The sequence below is a fragment of the Jatropha curcas genome, chromosome 6, assembly GCF_041381405.1.
Source record: "Jatropha curcas cultivar XTBG-Jc1 chromosome 6, XTBG_Jcur_1.0, whole genome shotgun sequence".
NCBI classification, from domain to species: domain Eukaryota; kingdom Viridiplantae; phylum Streptophyta; class Magnoliopsida; order Malpighiales; family Euphorbiaceae; genus Jatropha; species Jatropha curcas.
Genome location: NC_143156.1, coordinates 29,838,083 through 29,858,710, shown reverse-complemented (window position 1 = coordinate 29,858,710; position 20,628 = coordinate 29,838,083). Strand labels below are relative to the sequence as shown.

The 20,628-nt window shown below is 31.4% G+C and overlaps 3 protein-coding genes and 1 long non-coding RNA gene across 5 annotated transcripts; 2 read left to right on the top strand and 2 right to left on the bottom strand.

Moving 5' to 3' along the window:
- Nucleotides 1-386: 386 nt before the first annotated feature.
- LOC149495920 (uncharacterized) lies at nucleotides 387-2,858 on the bottom strand. The gene is made up of 2 exons (XR_016321412.1): nucleotides 2,442-2,858; nucleotides 387-669 (listed from the first exon to the last, which is right to left on the bottom strand). It is a non-coding gene; the product is annotated as an uncharacterized LOC149495920 (long non-coding RNA).
- Nucleotides 2,859-7,078: 4,220 nt separating this feature from the next.
- LOC105645821 (inactive receptor-like serine/threonine-protein kinase At2g40270) lies at nucleotides 7,079-12,822 on the top strand. Its single transcript, XM_012231536.4, has 9 exons — nucleotides 7,079-7,539; nucleotides 7,663-7,801; nucleotides 8,751-8,822; nucleotides 8,985-9,128; nucleotides 9,218-9,358; nucleotides 9,571-10,061; nucleotides 10,627-10,817; nucleotides 10,897-11,029; nucleotides 11,954-12,822. The coding sequence occupies exons 1-9, from the start codon at nucleotides 7,443-7,445 to the stop codon at nucleotides 12,556-12,558; spliced, it is 2,013 nt and encodes a 670-aa protein (XP_012086926.1). The 5' UTR covers nucleotides 7,079-7,442; the 3' UTR covers nucleotides 12,559-12,822.
- Nucleotides 12,823-13,765: 943 nt separating this feature from the next.
- Nucleotides 13,766-14,892, top strand: MOP10 (Pollen Ole e 1 allergen and extensin family protein). Its single transcript, XM_012231547.4, has one exon. The coding sequence runs from the start codon at nucleotides 13,799-13,801 to the stop codon at nucleotides 14,333-14,335; it is 537 nt and encodes a 178-aa protein (XP_012086937.3). The 5' UTR covers nucleotides 13,766-13,798; the 3' UTR covers nucleotides 14,336-14,892.
- A 2,361-nt stretch (nucleotides 14,893-17,253) lies between these two features.
- On the bottom strand, nucleotides 17,254-20,450 carry LOC105645840 (Mad3/BUB1 homology region 1). Of its 2 annotated transcripts, none has more exons than XM_012231559.4 (5): nucleotides 20,201-20,450; nucleotides 19,978-20,122; nucleotides 19,273-19,430; nucleotides 18,651-18,735; nucleotides 17,254-18,549 (listed from the first exon to the last, which is right to left on the bottom strand). In XM_012231559.4, exons 1-5 carry the CDS (start codon nucleotides 20,293-20,295, stop codon nucleotides 17,419-17,421), a joined length of 1,614 nt encoding a protein of 537 aa, XP_012086949.1. In that variant the 5' UTR covers nucleotides 20,296-20,450; the 3' UTR covers nucleotides 17,254-17,418. The 2 variants fall into 2 exon arrangements, with proteins under 2 accessions (XP_012086949.1, XP_012086957.1); XM_012231567.4 differs by having other exon boundaries at nucleotides 20,008-20,122.
- Nucleotides 20,451-20,628: the final 178 nt, after the last annotated feature.

Here is a 20,628-nt window from a genome sequence, read left to right as displayed (position 1 = left end):
TCCACTACTTTCACTCTAATTCTCAATTAATTCTTCAATTTTTTTTTTTTTTTTTTTTTTTTTTTTTTTTTTTTTTTACACTATAGGTGTGGGTTTTCCCACCTCATAGGGTCTAGTGCGTCCACCATCCCTAGAGAGGAAAATTACAAAGTTTCCTTCCTTATGTTGGTTACGGCCGATCCCAACATAAAGAAATTTCCTATACTCCGCAGTTGTGTCCTAAAACCCTAACCTAAGCTCTGATACCAACTTTGTCACGACCCGTTTCCGTGGGCCGGACCGGCACTAGGGCCCAGGTAAGCTTAAGGCCCCCGAGGCCCGTAGTAAGCCTGAAACGCTAGAATCTATTATCTCGATAGAAAATTTCAACATTCAGCCCATATGAATATGAAAGATAAACCTCAATATTTTATTAAATCTCGGCCCAAATTTATAAGCTACAACATTCCACAGTTCGGGCCTAATTAACAATGCATCACATTTATAATATGGGTTCACATAATTATCTCATCTATAATAATAAATGATTAAAAGTATACAAATCCTACAACTGCGGAGTCACTAACTGTTAGTATACATAACAAAATAATTATGGAACTAGGAAAAATTCTTTATTGCCCTACGCCGAAGAAACATAGCCTAAATCCGATTAAAGGAAAAACCTACTTCCTGAAAAATCAAACAAGACATGTGAGTTTTCTAAGAAGTAATAATTATTGCACAACACACGCAGTCACACAAATGTGTACACATATTAATCTAGTCATCCGACTAGTTATATGCTCACGCAGCCAGTCACACAAATGGCATATCACCAGCACTCACAATCATAAACATCTTCATATAATCACATCACGTGGAAATTAGTCAGTGGCGCCACCTGAAACCCCAACGAGCCGTCCTCACACATGGCTCGCCCTCTCATACATGTGCACCAGGGAGCCGATCCCCCATACGGCCAACTGGTCTAATCCTCACTGACCAGTCCTCTCATTATATTTCCATTCTCTCTTTTCTTTTCCATACCAACAGGAGGCAACCCGGTGGTCTCCATCCAATCTAGATCATCAAGTGCTCACAACAGGAGGCCACCCTGCGGGCTACAATCAAATCTAGATTATCAGGTGCGCAACAACAAGAAGCCATTCCTGTGGTTTTCCACATAATCCATATCATCAGGTGCACACGGGGGCGCCGATCTCCCATTTTCCCGGCCGACGGTCAAATATCATATAACATTCGGATCCATATCACAGACCGTCCTCACAGACCCACGGTGGTCCACTTCATCCCAATTCCACACAAACAAAGCATAGCATTATCACAACACAATTTATCAAACATTGCAATCAAATGCAGACATATCAATCAATTAAACATCGTAATGCAATGCACAATTAAACATCCAAAATCAATGCAAATAAGTAAATAAATAGTATTAGCATTAATCAACAATAATAAAATAAATAACAATAATAACAATAATAATGAAAATAATAAATAAATATGTAAGTAATTAAATGAATAATAAAGATAGTAAATTAATCAGAGCACTATATTTATTATGTACCAAATTATAGAACTAATCTAAATAAACTTTTTAATTATGTTGTTAATTGAAATTTAGTCTAAATTTTTATCAAAATTTCGGCAGCACCTCCCCTAAAAAAATTGAACTATCTACCTGCTCACATATCACAATATCATTATATCTTTATTAAATTTTAAATTAGCCACTAAGAACAAATGCTTCAATTAAACTAACATTTAATGGATACATCTATTAAGAAATCCAATTTTACAACTTAAGATATACCAACTAACTAATTCCTAGCAAGAATTAAATCTACTACTATAAAAATTCCATATCAAGCAATAATCTATATAAATGATTGAAAATAACTGCTGCCACTGCCCAAAGTTTCTCAATTCTTATCAAACTTAGTCATTCGAACCTCTACATCCACAACAAGTTATGAAGAGCGCATTTATTCTAACAATATAAACTTGGTTCAAGCAAAAATCCATGATTTCCTCTAACTAGAAGTTGCCAATATATCAAAGAAATCTTAAGTTATTGATAAAATTCATGCATTATATGTTACTTAACCCATTTCCCCTTAAGAACTTAATTTATAACTTCGTTTGCATTATACCACAACAATTATTCAAGCTAAATAGTTAAAATAGCAAGTTGCCATTTCAGGTTTATCAATTCTTTCACCAAAATATGCATTAAACTAAATAACTTATTCACTTGTATAAGGAATTTCAGTTTATAAATCAATTTAAAGAGTAAAATCAAAGCTTCTAATTATTCACACTCAAACAGTAGCAAATTTAGGGATTTATACTCTACCCAACTTGATTCATGCATCAAATTTATACTCTTGTTCAAACAATTCACTAAATGTATCAAAGAAGGTTGAAATCCGACTTACCCAGCTGAAAAACGCACTAAATACTGAAATTTCCCCGTTAAAGTGACCGGAAGCAGCTCCCTTGCTCAAAAACCATTTATATCGATGCTAGCTCGATTGGAAGTGAAGGGAACAATGGCTGAAGGAGTTGCACACCGGCTAAGGGCAATGTCGTCGGAAAAACGAAAGAACAGGGCTGGTTGAGCTACTGTCCCGATGGGAACGCAAAACCGCAGTTCCTTGCGCACTGTGCCAACCGGAACGGGAAGAGAGCGAGGGCTGCTGCAGTGAGGAGGCGACAACGAGGCCGGCGATGGTCTCAGGTGGTCGGAAAAAGAAAAACAAAAAAAAAAAAAAAGAGAGGGGGAGGGCTGTCGCGCGCCTGGCGCTGGCGCAAGGAAGAAGAAGGAAACGAAAAGAAAAAGAAAAGAAAAAGAAAAGAAAGAAAAAAAAAAAATCTTGGGGCTTCTAGACCATTCCGGTTCGATTCGAACCGGTTTGGTCTAGTTTAATGATTCGCCTCAATTTTTGCTCGGTTTGCAGTTTTTTTCACTTGGTTTTCAAGCTATTTGTTTGGTTTTCGAAAGATCAATTTGGTTTTAAGGCCCGGTTCGATTTATTTTAATTATTTAGTTTGGTTCCATAATATTTTCTCCATTCACTCAATATAAATAAAATATGAACAATTATGATATTTGATTTTTAGGATAATTAATTTATATATATTCATAACAGATTAAATTGCTTTCATATTATTTCTTGAAAATTTTTAACAGTTCTCAAATCGAAAATTCTGACAATATATTTGGGCTTGGGCCCAACTCACAACACTTTGGACCCAAATTTAAGATTGTTTGGTGTTTAAAGCCCATATAATCAAAAATCGAAATTTTTGATTTAATAAAAATTTAAAAGTTTTGAAAATAAAAATTCGGAGTATTTCAAGTAGTCTCTCCAATTTTTAATATCTAATTTATTATTATTTTGAAATGTTTTGGTAATTGTTAACTGTTTTAGAAGCTATTTGTGTAATTTTTCATGAAACCCTAAAAACTAAATATTATATGAGTTAACTTTTTTAAAACGTTACATTGACTTCTAAAAGTTAGTTTAAACGCTATATTATCGAACATTATAAAAAAATAGTGTGTAACGTTTTTACTAATCAATCAAAATGTTAAAAACTACTTAAAAAACTGTTACCGAACACAACCTTTATATTTATCTAATAAGATACTCAAAATTCCTCCACTCCACCATTCTTCAAAGAAATTGAATATATAAACTTAATTAACATATTTTAATTTGTACTAAAATGAGCATAAAAATTATTTCTTAGATGAAGCATAAGAAGTTTATTAACGATTTTACTATCAAATTTAGAATTTTATTTTTATTTGTTATATAAGATTTTGAAAAAAAAACATTTATATCCTTAATATATATATATTAAAATTTATTTATTTTACATTAAAATAAATAAAATTGTGGAACACATGCAACTCTCTACAAAGTGTCATTGGAAATAAGTAAATAAATGAAAAAATAAATAAATTGCTTATATTATATGAGGCCTACCCTTGTCTTGTTTAGTTGTTTTGTAGTTAACTTACTTTCTAGGTTTCAAACTTTGCTAACATAAGCAGCTTAATTTTCAAACCATCTTAGATGGATAAAACAAAAACTATTTTTTAAATTCATGAAAATAATAGTCTAAAGTCTATATAATGGTTCAATTTTCCTTTTTCTTTTTCTAAGAAAGTGAGTACTTCAAATTAATAGTCATGTAAATATTTTATTTATCTTATTATATAATATATTTTACACATTTTTTTCTATTTGCTTTTACTAAAATTTTTATTCATCGAGAGGTTGAATAGACTGAAATAATATTACAGACTGCAGAATAAGTGTAACTCTTTTTTATCACAAAATTAGTAAAAATTTTTGTGATCGAAAAGACTCGAATTTAAAACATCTCACTACTCACATTTGTGAGAAATTCAGTTAAATTAAAGACTGACTGTCTATTTTTAATAAAGTCATATATAAATTTTGGATTTATTATTTTATTAAAATTAATTTTTAATTACAAATATATATTTATTTATGGATATAAATTAAATGCACTAACAAACCAAATAATTGAAACATATCAACCGTATTAAATGCGCATTTTATTTTATAGAGCAAATGACTAAAAAACCTGATTATACATATATAGGCGCTTTTGCATATCACCATATTTGCATGTCTTACACGTGTCGAATGTTGCACGCCAGTGATTGTGGTTGGTGGTGCTCTTTATTATCCTCAATCGATTATTCAATTTTACCATTTTAAGACAATTTTTTATTCTTATAATTATCTTATTTTATTAATTTAATAAAATTCTTTTTATTAGTCCTCTAATTTTATTTCGACCTCATCAATATTTAATTAATTTAAATCAAACTAAATAACTAATGATTTTAAAATAAATAAATTAAAAATTAATTAAAGGACTCAAAAGAATGCAAGCATAATTTTAATTATCCTTATTAGTTTAGTCAATATTTGTCATATATTTACCAATATTTTAATTTTAGGATTTGAATAATAAATTTTTTGTCATGGTAAGTACTCTATTAGTCAATAATTATATGTATTTTGAATTAAATAAAAGAATATAAATTGCATAAAAAATCATACACATCACATAATTGTAGTGTAAAAATGCCTAATTTCCATAATTCCATTTTTTTTTTTTGTGATAATTTACTTGTGGATTTGAAGAAATGAGAATTACAGTTAAAAACAAACTCATATAATATTTTATTAATTGTTAGCTTTTGTTGCAGCAGTTATTCTACTAGTTTTATACCGTTATTAAAATTAAAAAAAAGAAAAGATTTAATCATATAATTAATAGGAATAGAGATCAAAATGCTAAAAGATATTTCAACATCGCGGTCATATAATCGATACAAGTCAAATAGCCTCCAACAAAAAAAAAAAAAAAAAAAAAAAATACAAGTCAAATAGTGATGGCCCTAGAAGGTAGCAAATCAATAATTTCCATGTGAGAACCACGTGGATATATTGTTGCAACACACACTTATGAAATCATGAATTAATCATATGTTCATATTGCATATAAATCCTTTGTAAAAAAACATTATATTAATAACAATATACATATAATTAATTTTATTATTTTAATCATATCCATTAATTATTAATTGTGGATCCCAATTCAAAATGGGAACTTAATATACACATAAAAACTTATAACCACTCTATAAATCATCTCAAACTGAATTAAACTGATTCAATTCTTTCTTTTTCGGTATATTTAATTTAATGTCTTTCGACTTATTCTAACTTTCTATAGTTCACAAATATAATAGATTGATAAAGCATTTATCAACCATTCAATGCAAAAATTAAAACGCGCGTCTTATAATATTAGTGTGCTTCAAATATTTGTCACATATCGCATTTTAAACATTAATAACTTTGAGACAATTATCATTAAATCGCAGTTTATTAATGAAATTTAATATTTTTTATAGAAGGAAAAATACAAAATTTTTTATTTGGTTTTCCTTGGATTTTAAGAGAAATGTATTGTACCATGTGGTGGTGGAGGCAGAGGGAAGAGTAGAGTTAAAGCAATACAAAGAAGCCTTTATACCACCTTCAAAGAGATCAACTCCATAGGAAGATGCATTGCAACTAATAATGTTGCTCATAAATCAATCTAATGCTTCATTTACAAATTGGTTCATTTTTCAATACATATCCTGAAATTAACTAGTTAAGAATGAGTTTAACACTATGGAATAAGACAATTAGCCGTAAGATGATTGTAATTAATTTTTCAACTCTCAACTATTTGAAAGGAAACATATAAGAAGCAACCAACACCACCAAATCTAATTAGTTCTAATATATTATTATATATAAAGAAAAATAATATAATTATTTAATTAATCAATGAACAAAATCAACAAATTAATTAATTAATTAATAGCATCAACCGTCATTAAGTAATAATCCAATTTACTAGAAGTCTAAGTGGCCCATGCCATACACAAAGGAAAATGACCAAGTCTAACTAATTAATTTTACTTTTAGTTTATTTTTAGTTATTTATAAATAATGGATTAATTTTTTTTATTTATAAATAAAATTGAATATAAATCTTCTATCTTTTAGATGTGAAATATTTCTAATAAAAAATAACTTTTATTTAATTATTTTCATAGTCATATATGTAAAATCATGTCCTCTTAAAAGAAATATTTTTTATTATCTTCAACAATATATTTTAAGAAATAATTGACAAAAATTATAAATTCAATTTTTGTAATTCCTCAAAATAAAAAGTTAAAATCAAATTCTTGGATTTTAAATAAATCTAAAATATTTTTAACTTATATTTATTTTTCATCCATGAATGTATACGGTATATTTTTGACATTTTGTTCATAGTTGACTATTGAAGAGAAAGTATATACTTAATTATTTTTTATATTCTCTAAATTTATTTATATATATAGTCACATGATATTATCCGCACGCCATTTTGTCGGTCCAAAATTACTTCATACTATTTATTTTGCATGTTTTATTATTATTATTTAATTAAACATTAATCACTTATTCACCGTTCCGCATTTTTTTTAATTTAAAAAATATAAGAAAACAGAGTACGCGTTTTCCAAAGCTAATTCTCTTTCTCTGTTTTTTTTTCTCTTCACGTTCTATTCTTTGGTCTAATAAACCAGCTCAACGAACATGGTTTTTGAAAAATCTGTTTCTCTCTCTTTTCTGTTCTTCTTCATCCTCTGATTACTGTGATTCTTTTAATTATTTTTAGTAATTTTGTTAAGCTCAGATATTTCCATTTTCGAGCTCTTCTTGACTTCAATACAAATCTTGAGCTTTTTAGATTCCTCTTCCTAATATTCAAATTCCGTATCTAGATTATTGCTTGTTTGGGTATTAGCTTGTACTTATCCTATTCTTCGTTAATTAATGGAGAAGAGGAACTGGAAATTCAGCAGATTCGGTGTTTTACTTCTGTTTTCGCACTACCAGAACTTGATTTTGTGTTGGTCGCTCAATGATGAAGGTAGGTACCTAATGTTTTTAAATTAAAAAAATTTTTTTTTTCTGTATGTTTCTTGGGAAAATGGAGGCGCCAAGAGAAAATCCAAGTTAGTGAAATTTAATTGTGGAAATATCTTTGTTGTAGGTTTGGCTTTGTTGAAGTTTAGAGAGAGAATTGTGAGTGATCCGTACGGCGCGTTGAAGAACTGGAACGATGTGGATGGAGTTGTTGATCCGTGTTCTTGGAATAGAGTTGAGTGCTCCGATGGCAAAGTTGTAATCTTGTATGTCTCTACCTCTATGGATTGCTTGTTTTAGCTTTTCGCTGTAAAAATTTGACCTTTATGGTATTTTCTGTTTGTTTGCTCATTCTTATTATTATTGTTATTTTGAGAATAAGGATAATGGATGCTCTCATAAATTTCTTCATCAAGTTTGTAATTACTGAAGCTGGTGAAGTAAGTCAGCGATGAAAACAAGTGCTTATTTGTTTCAAAAAGCAATCATTAACCTTTTTTTTAATTGTTCTTTTGCAGTCTTGGCAGTCTCAATCAAAAAAAGCTTCTTGGTTAATTTAGCTAGTGTATTTCTAATGCCAAAAACAATTTTCTTTGAGTCATTATAAATATAGGAAGAGAATTTGGTTATAAAATAGTCTGCATGGATAGTGAATTTGCAAAAGTATTTACTAGTTTGAAATACAAAAATTGGACCTTTGAGATTTACTTCTTACTTAATTCAAGCTTTAATTCAAGCATGGGAATATCATTCTGTGCCTGATTTAATTCAGAACTTGAATCTGGATTAAATTTGCCATTTTCCAAATTATAGAAGATAATGAATGTGTGTATGTGTGTGTGTATATATTTAATACTGGTTTGTAAATGGTGTTGTGTGGTATTGCTATCCAGTGCTGCAGAATTATTAGTACATCCTTCAAAATGTCATCACACCAGGTGCGATGGTGCCTGAGAAACCCAACTTGTTCCCTAATGATACTATATAAATTTGACAACCTACAATCTTAGAGTTTTACATTGCTTTAAAAACTTGCCTTTAGTTTGATACAAAGTTAATGGATAAAAATTTATCCTTGAAAAAAATAAAAGAAAAGAGAACTTGGATAAGAACTAAATTATTGCGGAGCTCTTTTTACTTAGTCGTTGTCTTTACAATAATATTGCTTGCTGATATGTCCTTCATTGATCTTAAATAAAAATGTATAATGTGCAGGAACTTTAAAGATCTTTGTCTCGGGGGAACATTAGCTCCTGATCTCAGAAACCTTATCCACATAAAGTCTATGTAAGTATTAGCTAGGTACATTCTCAAAAAAAAAAAAAAAAAAAAAAAAAAAAAAAAAAAAAAGTTATTAACTAGGTAGCTACTATTTGGAGATTTTCTTCTTCAAGATAATTTTTTTTTTCAAATTTTCTGTTTGGCCTTATCACTTCTTGTTCACTGCAGAGTTTTGCGGAACAATTCTTTTACTGGTATCATTCCTGAAGGTCTTGGAGAGTTAAAGGAGTTGGAGGTGCTAGATTTTGGATATAATAACTTCAGCGGGCCACTTCCACCTGATCTTGGCAATAATCTCTCGCTAGCAATTCTGTGCGTTCATAATGTCAAACAAAATCTTTGTTGGGATTATCTTGTGCTTCTATTAGTATATTAACTGAATTTTTCTGCCAATGTTTTAGTCTTTTGGACAATAATGGGCTTCTTGGTAACTTATCACCTGAACTTCATGAACTGAAGATGCTTTCTGAAACTCAAGTGGATGAAAACCAACTATCTGGCAGAGCTACAGAATCATCTTGCAACAAAAGATCTGCTACACGGTACGTCACTGCCATCAAATTGTTCTCTTAAACAGCACTAATCATTTTCTTTGTTCTCACACACCTTTTGATGTTTTCGTGATTTTTTTTTTCTTGTGTTTCCTTTTTATTCTTCTGATTTTAATCTTTCTTCTGATTTTTCAATCTAGATTATTTCTTTGCTATGACATGCTCTTATTGCATTATGCTGTCTTCCACAAATTTTTTTACAGGAATGCGGTACAAACTGAAAATGCAATTAACAAGCGACAGCTGCAAACCAGTGGCCCTCGAGAATCACCATATTATCGAAATAATATCTTAAATCCATTTCCGTCTCCACCACCATCTGTATCTTCACGTTCTTCCCCTAATGTGACTGCTGCTTCTCTACCACCAAATGCACCTTCCCCTTCGCCAAATGTTTCCGCCTCTGTTCCGCTTTTAGCTCCCATTCCTTCATCCTCAAATAATTCTAGAAAATCTTCCCCTTCACCAAATGGTTCCACCTCAAAGCCTCTTTTATTTCCAACTCCTTCACCCTCAAAAAATCCTGGAAATCGTTCCTCTTCAACAAAGAAGGTTGCAATAATTGCTGGAGTTATAGGGGGGGCGCTACTTGTCATTTCAATTATCAGCATCTCTTTCTGTACAATTAATAAGACCACTGTCAAACCCTGGGCCACGGGATTGAGTGGACAGCTTCAAAAAGCATTTATAAATGGTAATTCTTCTTTCTAGATGAAAAAAAAAAAAGTTAAATTTATGTATTTATCTTTAATATTATCTTTGCCATTTAAAGGAAAACAATAAGGCATTAGTTGTTGGATGATGACAAATGTTTCTGAAAGTTGATACCTGCCAATACTCCTGTATAGAAAAGCAGGTGTTGCATATCTTGTTCCAAATACCATATAATTAGTCAAGCTAAATGTTAGGGAGATAAGAAAAAGGAGAAGTATTTTTGGTAACTACTAGTCAGGTGCTTGCTTTCTGTTGTAAGAGTTTAGAGCTTTGATTGCTGATGTCCTCTCCTGTTTAAAAGTTTCTGATGTGGAAAAATTGATATTTCATCCTAAAACATGAATTAGATAACTGTAATTATCTAACATTTTGAAAATTTTGTGGTGGCTGCAATAGATCTTAATGCTTAACCATCTACATGTACATCTAGAGAACAAGCTGGTCCACAACTTTCTGTTTCTTTTAGTTTGCTATTTGCATCATTTTTTTTTTTTTTTGTTCAACTCTTTTTCTATCTATTTATATGCTTCAGATTTGCATTTCAGGTGTACCAAAGCTTAAGAGATCTGAGCTTGAAGCAGGGTGTGAAGATTTTAGCAATGTAATAGGTTCTTCACCAATTGGTACTCTCTACAAGGGAACATTGTCTAGTGGAGTTGAAATAGCTGTGGCTTCCATTGCAGTTGCATCTTCCAAGGATTGGCCTAAGAATTTAGAAGCTCAATTTAGGAAAAAGGTACTCTACAAACCCTTGTGAACTATATGCATTTATGGTGCAATCTGACATTCTAATTCCTTCTGTATTTATGTTTCAGATTGAGACATTATCAAAATTGAACCACAAGAATTTTATCAACCTTCTTGGATATTGTGAGGAGGAGGAGCCTTTCACTAGAATGCTTGTTTTTGAATATGCTCCAAATGGAACGCTCTTTGAGCATTTACATAGTAAGCTCTTAACATTTGGTATTGTTACAGATAGAAATTATCACAGGCTATTATTCAACTACTATTAAATCAGTTTAAAAGCCATAATTCAGAGATTAATCATTCTAGAATAGTGCATATAGCTTATATAATTAACACTTACAAATGAACAAAACTCATGTCTTTTTCTTTTGTCCCCTAGTGTAGATAATAGGACTTCAATAACAAATATAATCTTATTGTATAAATGACCTTGATAGCCTCCCATTTGAGAATATAATATGATAAAGAAATAAAAAAATAGTACTTTAAATTCTCACATGACGGCAATCTTATAGGTTCAGGATTAGTGAACTACTGGAATATTAGTTATTAACATTTCTTTCTTAGTTTCCTAATATGAATAAAGAAGCCAATTAAAAAAAACAATAATAATAAAGAGGACAACCTTTCATTCCAGGCAAGCATTAGAAATTGCATGTGAAATTAATAATAATAACAAATTAAGTGTTTACTTTGTATATACGCTTCTTTATGGAATTGCAGATGCAGAAATGATATTGCTTCCCTGATTTGCAAACATTATGACACATACCATTTTTCTAAATTAGATAACCAAATGATCTTTTTTTCCCTAACAGACATTTTGTTTTCACTTTCTCTACTTTTTTTATGAAATAAAGTTTATAGTGCTCCACTATTATGCTTTGCAATATTTGTATCCCTGGGCCAATAGGATATGGCGCTTTTGAAAATTATAATATTCAGTGAGCTCTTGCCCCTAGGGGGAGAGAAAAGGAGGAAAAAAAAAAAGATTTCTTGCCCCCAGTGAAAGAATGGGGGAAAATTTACTCTGGTTCAACTCTCTCCCTCCATCTTCATTGTCTGCTTCATTTGTATTCATTTTTATAATAGATTTTTCATCTCTATCGATGGTTATTGCAGTTAAAGAATCGGAGCACCTGGACTGGGGAATGAGGTTGAGAATTGCAATGGGCATGGCTTACTGTCTTGAGCATATGCATCAGCTGAACCCACCATTAACTCACAACAATCTGAACTCCTCAGCCATCTCTCTCTCCGAAGATTATGCAGCCAAAATTTCAGATTTCAGTTTTTCAAATGTGATAACTGCAACTGAGACAGAAACATCTGGCAAGAAGCTCTTAGATTCTCCAACTGTGCAACCAGAAAGTAACATTTATAGTTTCGGTGTACTATTATTCGAAATGGTAACGGGTAGGTTACCATACTCAGTGGACAATGATTCACTTGAAGACTGGGCATCGGACTATTTGAGTGGGGACCAACCCCTTAAAGACATGGTTGATCCTACTCTTGATTCCTTTGAAGAGGAGAAACTAGAAAGAATTGGTCAAGTGATAAAATCTTGTGTGCACCCAGATCCTAAACAAAGACCGGAAATGAGAGAAGTTACTGCCACATTAAGAGAGATTACAGGAATAACACCTGAGGGAGCAACCCCAAAACTCTCTCCTCTTTGGTGGGCAGAGCTTGAAATTTTGTCAACAGATCAAGATGCTAGCTAAGTATATAAAAGACCAGACTGTAAGTATGAGCTCAATATCTCATTGTTAGTAGTGTTGGCGAGGCACAAAACAAGTTGCCTGTAAGTTTTATTTCTTTGTATCTATTATCATAGGCAATCAAGAGTTGCTTGTAAATAACTTAGGAAGGGTGCAAAGATCTGGAAAATTTTTCACATTCTTTTTTTTTTTTTTGACCTTTTCCTGTTTAGAATTTGGGTGTGAATGCACTACAAGCATATCAATGACTAGTTGGTGATCTCTCTCTCTCTCTCTCTCTCTCTCTCTCTCTCTCTTCTTTGTGAGTTGTTAATTACTGAATGATTAAAAAAAATGATTAATATGTATTTTAGACTAATTCAACCTTGGACATTAGCTTATTGCATTCTGTATACTCTTTCAAATGTGTAATTTCCAGGCAGGGCAGCTGGTAGAACAAGAAAGTTTTGAAGGTCAACTCCATAGCTAACATATAAATTGTCTAACTTTTGGGCTTATCATGCCAGGTCATAGAAAGAAGAATCGCTTGCGCGTATCTCATTAGAATATGTTCACTTCCCTTTTCTTTTTTTTATTTATTTCAAGATATAATATTATTTACCGTTTAAGAAGAAATAATCTTTATATGTTTCTATTTTATCTTCACTTTATATGCATCTTGTGAACATAAATTTTACTTTGCTATTAATCAAATCTTGAAATAAACTAATAAAATATGAATTTTTCATATTTCTTGTTTAGGAAATAACTACAAGGGTAATTATAAAACAATTAAATAAAAAATTATCCTTTAACTATATTATCTATATTTTCCTATTCTATATAAAAGTGAAATTAAGCATTATTTTCAGAATTGAGGGAATTATTATTAAGGGGAAAATAAGGACAATGTATATTTAGGTTAATTTCAGTAATTGTAAGAAATTCTCATTTAGCTTTAGTCAGTAAACTTTATAAAATTTTTATTACATAATAGAATAAATCATAGAACTTCTTAGCAATCATTGAATAGATAAATAATAAAGAGCTGCAATTTCAAATAAATAATATGAAGAAAGTGGCCTTCATGTAAATACCAACTTCTAAACAATTATAATGGTTGACACGCAAAACTTAGTAGCTCCCACGTCAATCTAAAGCATCAAGCTCTCTTATAAATTCCATACTATGTGCAAATAGCCCTCTAACCTACAGCAACTTTGCTTACTACTCTCTAATAAGATTCAAAAACGTCTCCAAGAACATGGCAATTAAACATCTCTCAATTGCCCTATTCTGTCTCTTTCTTCTCCAACTTACTTTCCCTTCAATGGCTTCCTATGAAACCAACCAAGCTGAACCAGAAGAAAAGAAAGTTGATGTAGTTGTTGAAGGGATGGTATATTGCCAAAGTTGTGACCATTATGGTTCATGGTCTTTCAATGGGGCTAAGCCAATTCGTTCTGCTAAAATTAGTGTAATCTGCAAGAACCATAGAAAGCAAGTTAGTTATTATAAGGCAGTTGAAACTGATGAGAATGGTTATTTCTATGCACAACTTGATGGTTTCAAAATGGGTCATAGTCTTTTAGACCATCCTCTCCAATCTTGCCATGTAAAGCTGGTTTCATCTCCTCTTGCAAATTGCAGCCTCCTTTCTAATGTTAACTATGGAATCTATGGAGCTCCTCTTCGTTTTGAGAACAAGATTCTTAGAGGAAGCCATTATGAAGCAGTGGTTTATAGTGCTGGTCCCTTGGCTTTCCGTCCAGCTCATTGTTCTCCTGAATCTCATGTCTAATTTGATAACAAGGCACTTCATTCTGGTTTCTTTTTCTTCTCTTATTGTTGAATTTGACTTCTTTTTTGATAAATTCGATTTTGTTGCAATGTAATTTCGATTTCTTCAAAATAAAGAAAAGTCATAAAAAGTTGTTTTGATTTGTTTTCTAAGCTCAATAAAAAACAGAAAAACAAAAAATCAAAAACCTGAAACAGAAATGATATTTAACACTTCCTAAACTCGAAATTTCTTCACCAAAGGATGCAACTAAGAACAGGATAACATAATCGTTATTTCTCATTGCAATAAGAAAAATTCCAAACGATTCTGACAAAACTAGGAATGTCATTACCAAGCATTTCAGACACACCAAAGCATCTTTCATTCAAGATCAAAACTGTTAAAATTTATATTAGCTTATGTTTCCTGCCATGTCTAGCACGCAAGCTCTAAAGTCTAAACTACCACAGGAAGTTCCATAACCGGCTTGTCCATTCCGGCCTGGCTTTGATCTGGATTCTAAAAAACACATGGAAAGATGGAAAAGAAAAAACACTACAAAAGAAGAACAGAAAACGCTTACAACACATCAATCCTGCATCTCTACAGAAGAAGCAAGCCTCTCTACGACAGCAGCAGGAGAAGCAGGCATCCACGGAACACATATCATCACCAGTAACAGCAGAATCAGAGGCATCAGCAGATGCTTGAATCTCTAATGCTATGTTTGGAAAGGGGAGGAAGTAAAATTAGAGAGGAAGGAAAATAAAAGAGGTCAAAAAGAGAGGATTGTTACTTCATTTTCCCTTATTATTGTCCACCCTATGATTGATTAGGAAGAAAAATAAGAGGGAGGACGAAAAATAATATTCCTATAAATTTAAATTTTTTTTTTTTTTTGGAATAGTAAAAATTTCCCTCCATTTCATCACTTTCTCTCCAATTTGGAGAGATCGAGAAATTGTGGGACCAAGTTGTCACATTTGTTCCAAAATACTTGTCATATTTGTGGTTTCAAGAAGTAATAATGTTTATTCTCATGTTTATCTTTGTATATGATCAATAATTATTACTTTAATTTAATGGTTTTCTTGGATAATTAGTATTAAATTAAGGGTAATATAATCAATTTACTCTATAACTACTTGTAACTTAGACAAATTTAATACTTCCTCCGTTCTTTTTATATAGGAAAAGTTTCTATTTTGGGTGTTCTTTCTATATAGGAAATTTTGCCTAATTTGATAACTTTGAGAACCATGTCAATGTAAAAAGTTTATCTTATCCTTATTTTAGTCCTTTGTGAAGCTTTTAATGTGAAAGATTTTCAAGTTAGCAGCAGACAAAAGTATAGATGAATTTTTAATGTGAAGAAATTTTAGAGAATTGATTTTTTACTTCAATTTTCATTGAAAAAAAAATGTGCTTATATAGATGATTTGATTGTTGATTAAAATGGAGTTTGAATAGAAATGGCCACAAAATTTTTAGATCGACCACAATGAAAGGAATCCTTAAGAATTTCGTTTGAATATTTAAAAAATTATGTGATATTTAAACTATGTTTTCAATAACCAAAGATAATTGGAAGGTTAAAGGAGTAAAATTTAAAATTTCCACACAACTTTCCAAAATAAAGAACCAAAAAACGAATTTTTCTCCACAAGTCAAAGCATAAACTTTATTTTTTACAAATATTTTTATTCTCTCCGTTCCAACAAAGCATTTAAAGCATCATTGAAGATTGAAACATAATTTAGAGCATACATTGATATTAGAGAGAGAATAAATGAGATATTAGAGGTAAATTAGAAAAAAAAGAGAAAAAAAAGTTGGTTAAACTACTTTCTTAATCTTGATGAAAAATTAGTTATTCGTGTATAAAAAAACAGAGGGTGTAATTTTCTCAAGAGACGTAAAATTCTAAATGTTACATGTATTATGTAACAGGAGTAAATGGTTTTACTTCTTTTGATATCACTTTATTATGATGTATTTTTTTCTTTTCAATATGAAAGAGAAAATAATTTATGAGTAGAAGGTAGTAAGGAATTGAATGCTACAAAATTAATGTAATTAATTAGTTTAGTAAGAATGAAAGTTTTTATTTTTTTTTTATCAATCATAATTCAATATTATTGAGAGTATTCCAAAAATAATAGTTTTAAATGCAACCGATGCATTATATTATTGTGGAAGAATGTAATATTTTTAGATATAAAAGAAAATATAATTTTAATGCGTGTAGATTGAGCGTTTCATTCTAAATATAATAAAAAACTATTCAAAATTGAGCAATTTTATTTTCAAAAATTAATTGTGAGGTCCTTAAAATAATTTTATTAATATTTTAGTTTTTTTCGTTCAAAATAGAAGGAGCAAAGTGTTAAGAAAAAATTATAAGAGAAGGACCAAAATATTAATGGAAATTATAAGTTATGTACTTTATTGTTACTTCGACTGTAATTTGGCGACTAAGTTAGTAGTCAATTGTTAGTTAAAAGAGATTATTTTGAATGGAAGGATTAAAGACTTCATAATTCCCCTTTCAAAAAAAAAAAAAAAAAGACTTCATAATTAATTTTTGAAAGAAGAAATCCTCATATATTAATTTAGCTATAACTAGAGGACTAATTTGTTATTTTCCCTAGTATTTATACAATTTGCACAATATCTATAGGTATGAGTTTTTCGACCCAAGTGGCCCTTTTTCCTGGTTTCCTCTTTTTTTTTTTTTTTTTTTTTCTCTGCATGGGCTCCAACTCTGGGCTGCTTACTTGAGCTTACAAGTGGGCCAGCATTAACCACAACCTTCTCTCTTCCACAAATATATTCTTTCATGGGGTCTCTTTCACTGATAAACTCTCTCTATATTTTCACCTATCATTATTCATTTGTATCCACCGTCTCAAGGAAGAAAACTTATCCAAAAAAAGTAAATGAATTATAAGCAATTTGTTATTTCAAAAACACTTGATTCTTAGTAGGCTGTACTTGACAAAACATGAAGATACAAGGCTTGAGCATGACTTGGACCATAACACATCAATTCTACGTTTGCTTCAAACAGAAATTTCATGCAATACAAATAACACTTGTTCCTAAAAGTCTAATGACATTCCAAACATCTTATTTATATCATCCATTGCTTCTTTCGTAAACATAGTGGGCTCAAACAAGTCTGTATCACTTAAACTAGATGACTTTGCTGGAGCTGGAGGCTGGACCTTTTGAGTTTCCAAATCATCATCAGGAAGTATTGAGAACCCAACAAAATCTTGTTCTTGTTTTGTAACTGATGCTTTCTCCTGCTTCTTGGGTCGTTTTCTCCTTACAAAATCCATTGGTTTCCCAAACATGTTATTTATATCATCCATAGCCTCCTTCAAGTTAATTGTAGGGTCTACTAACCCATGATGGCAAACATTTTCCACTGCTGGCTCATCTAAGATGGTAGATCCCACAAACCTATGCACAACTGTATCTTCTCGAAGTTTTACTTGGGGCAAGCTCTCTGTGTCAATATCATCTGGTAGATCCTTAGGACATGGAAACACAAAAGCATTAAAATGCTGAGCAGATGAGCAAGAGCCAGAATTGTCATTCTCATCGGTTCTTTCTTCATTCTCACCACTTTCTTTGTCATCCATGAATATTTGAAGTGGTTTTTGCTGCATCATTGAAACATCCTTTTCTTCTTTTTGATACGATGATTTGATTTCATCATCGAAGCTTTCATCAACAAAGACATTGAGTACATTGTTCGAATTGTTTTCTTTCACTTGACTTCTTTGGGATCTTCTATTAATTGGAGCAGTCTCTATAGGTTCTTTAAACATGTTGTTAATAGCATTCATGGCTTCCTTCATATTTATAGTTGGGTCCACTAATCCATGATGGCAGGCATCTTCTGCTTCAGATTTTCCAACTATGGCAGTGTCAACAAACTTTACCACAAAAACTGTATCATCACCATGAAACGTCCCGGTTTTGTCTGATTCTTTTCCAGTAATCATTTGCTGCTCAGATACATCTCTTTTTCTAATTTTCTGGTCATGGTCCTTCACCGATGCATCATCAACTAATCTAATATTAGATGAATTTCCCAAAATTCCCACATTCTTAGATTCATTCAATATCTTTTTAGGCTTATGCTCAAAGTTGTATGCATTTTCGTTGTTCTCTTCAATCTTCCTGGCTGACAGAGGTCTTCTCCCGGTTCTACTACTTTCCTGGCATCACAGATCATTCAAATGTTAGATAATAGACTCAGACTATAATTGAAGGAAATTTCAGCATGCAAAAGCAAAATAAATAAAGTATAAACCACTACCTTGACCTTCTTGTTCTTGTGTCTTTCCATGCGATGAAGGAATTGCTCATATGATTTCTGTAATTCATCAATCGGCTCTGCAAGGCTTTTAATTGGAGAACTTAGATTAGGATAAAAAAATAACACATTATTTATGGAACAAGTATGCCACAACAGTGAGATTTTCTTTCACCATTTTTACAATTCTCCACATGAGGCAGGCACAATAAGAGGGCAAGTTTGGTTTAAGTTTCTCATGACTAGCTCCATTTCACGAAAACGTTTAGTTTAACTTCTGTATACCTAAAAAACATAGTATAGCTTCTAATACTTCCAATAGTTAGCTTATCAAGGAACATGAAGTCAGACGGTGAAAGTAATATCACAAGAACAAAGTGCTCGAAAAACTAAACTACATAATATTATTTCTTTGGTAAATCAAGCCTTTTCCTATATATATAAAAATAAGCAAGTGCCCTCTAAATCCTACAACATCTAAGGAAAAAGCAATCTTCATTTAGGTTTCTTCCTGCTATGATCGATTTTGATGGGTGATGAAATACAAATATCTACTAGTAACATCAAAAAACAATATTGAAACTATGCAAATGTTTCTTTAAGTATAGGGAGGAAAGACACTTACTTTTGCACCCCTAAAAGGTACATTTTCTCAGCTTCCTCAAATTTCTTCATCTTCTCATAATAAAGAGCATATGCTTGGTAGAACAATGATCGTTTTGACCCTATGGAATTCATTTCCATGGTTCTCAATAACGCTCTTGGTTCATCCACATAATCCATCTATTCAACACCATTTGAAAAGAAAATTTTAAATAATTAGTAAATAGAGATAATATCAAACTCCAGCTACTACCAAGTGTGATCAGTGAGGAAAGTTTCACAAATAGTAAACAAAATAGAAATCGATTGATTCATATTCCCAAAGTTTGCATTTTTATGAAAATAATAAGTAGCAATCTAAAATCACAAAATTCAAAATTTCCATTTTTTTTTTCTTTATTTTCTTTGCTTAAGTGAAGTTAACACAAAAGTGATTGCCACCACTGTTTCAGTATACATAAACCAATTACTGCTTTGGAATTTAAATTATTGCAATTTGAGCGATTTTTCAGTGTCACTTTCTTTTCAGTTATTCAACCAAAGACCAGCTAAAAGACTGAACAAAAAACTAAAAAACCCAACTTCAAACAATCTCGAAAGAACAGAGTTGATTTAAAAGCATATCAAATAAACTAAACAAGAGCCATAAAATAGAACCCAAAATCCCAAATGAACAGAAAGAATTAGAAAAACCAAAGCGAAAAACGACATGAATAAAGCGATTTACCAGCTGTAACCAAACACGAAGATACCGTACGTCGTTTTTATAGCGACAATCGGACTCAAATGTCTGTGTGCATTTCTGCAAAAACCGAGGCAGCTTTTCCCTCAAAATATTTGAAGGCAGAGTGTCTTTCATTTTCTTGATGCCCCTGCAAATGAAATTCGATTCAACTCAATGTATATAAAGCAAAAACGTAGAGCGAGCGAGAAAGGGAGAGTAGAAATACCGGAGCCAGGGGAAAAGAGGGTCTTTGCCAGAGTAGGATTTGATATCTGAAATTAAAGAGGAGAAGAGATCGTTGTGAAGTGAGTTAGTGGCCATTAATCTTCTTTTTCTTAAGAGAGAAAGAAGAGATTGAAAATGGCAGTGATTTGATTTCTCTAATCAACTTGGTGACACAGAGGAGGAGAGAGACCTCTCTCTGCGTTTTTGAATTTGGGTGCTATAGGCGCTGGCTTCAGTGAATCTTGGAGTCACTTGTGTGTGATACTCGGATCAAAGTAATAGTTGTTTTGAGTTAAGCATCCATACACGTGGGAAGGAGCTTGGGCTTGGGCTTGGGCTTGGGCTTACTGGTAATTTTAGTATGGTAAAAATTTTATGAAATTTGCTTCAGAATTCATATTGAATATATTTTGGCATGAAAATAAAATT

Coding starts and splice junctions, on each gene's coding strand:
- LOC105645821 (XM_012231536.4), top strand. CDS start 7,443: ATGGAGAAGAGGAACTGGAAATTCAGCAGATTCGGTGTTTTACTTCTG. Junction 7,802..8,750: donor GATGGCAAAGTTGTAATCTT/GTATGTCTCTAC, acceptor TATAATGTGCAG/GAACTTTAAAGATCTTTGTC. Junction 9,129..9,217: donor AATCTCTCGCTAGCAATTCT/GTGCGTTCATAA, acceptor CCAATGTTTTAG/TCTTTTGGACAATAATGGGC.
- MOP10 (XM_012231547.4), top strand. CDS start 13,799: ATGGCAATTAAACATCTCTCAATTGCCCTATTCTGTCTCTTTCTTCTC.
- LOC105645840 (XM_012231559.4), bottom strand. CDS start 20,295: ATGGCCACTAACTCACTTCACAACGATCTCTTCTCCTCTTTAATTTCA. Junction 19,431..19,977: donor TTCGTGTTTGGTTACAGCTG/GTAAATCGCTTT, acceptor GGTGTTGAATAG/ATGGATTATGTGGATGAACC. Junction 18,550..18,650: donor ACAAGAACAAGAAGGTCAAG/GTAGTGGTTTAT, acceptor CTGTGATGCCAG/GAAAGTAGTAGAACCGGGAG.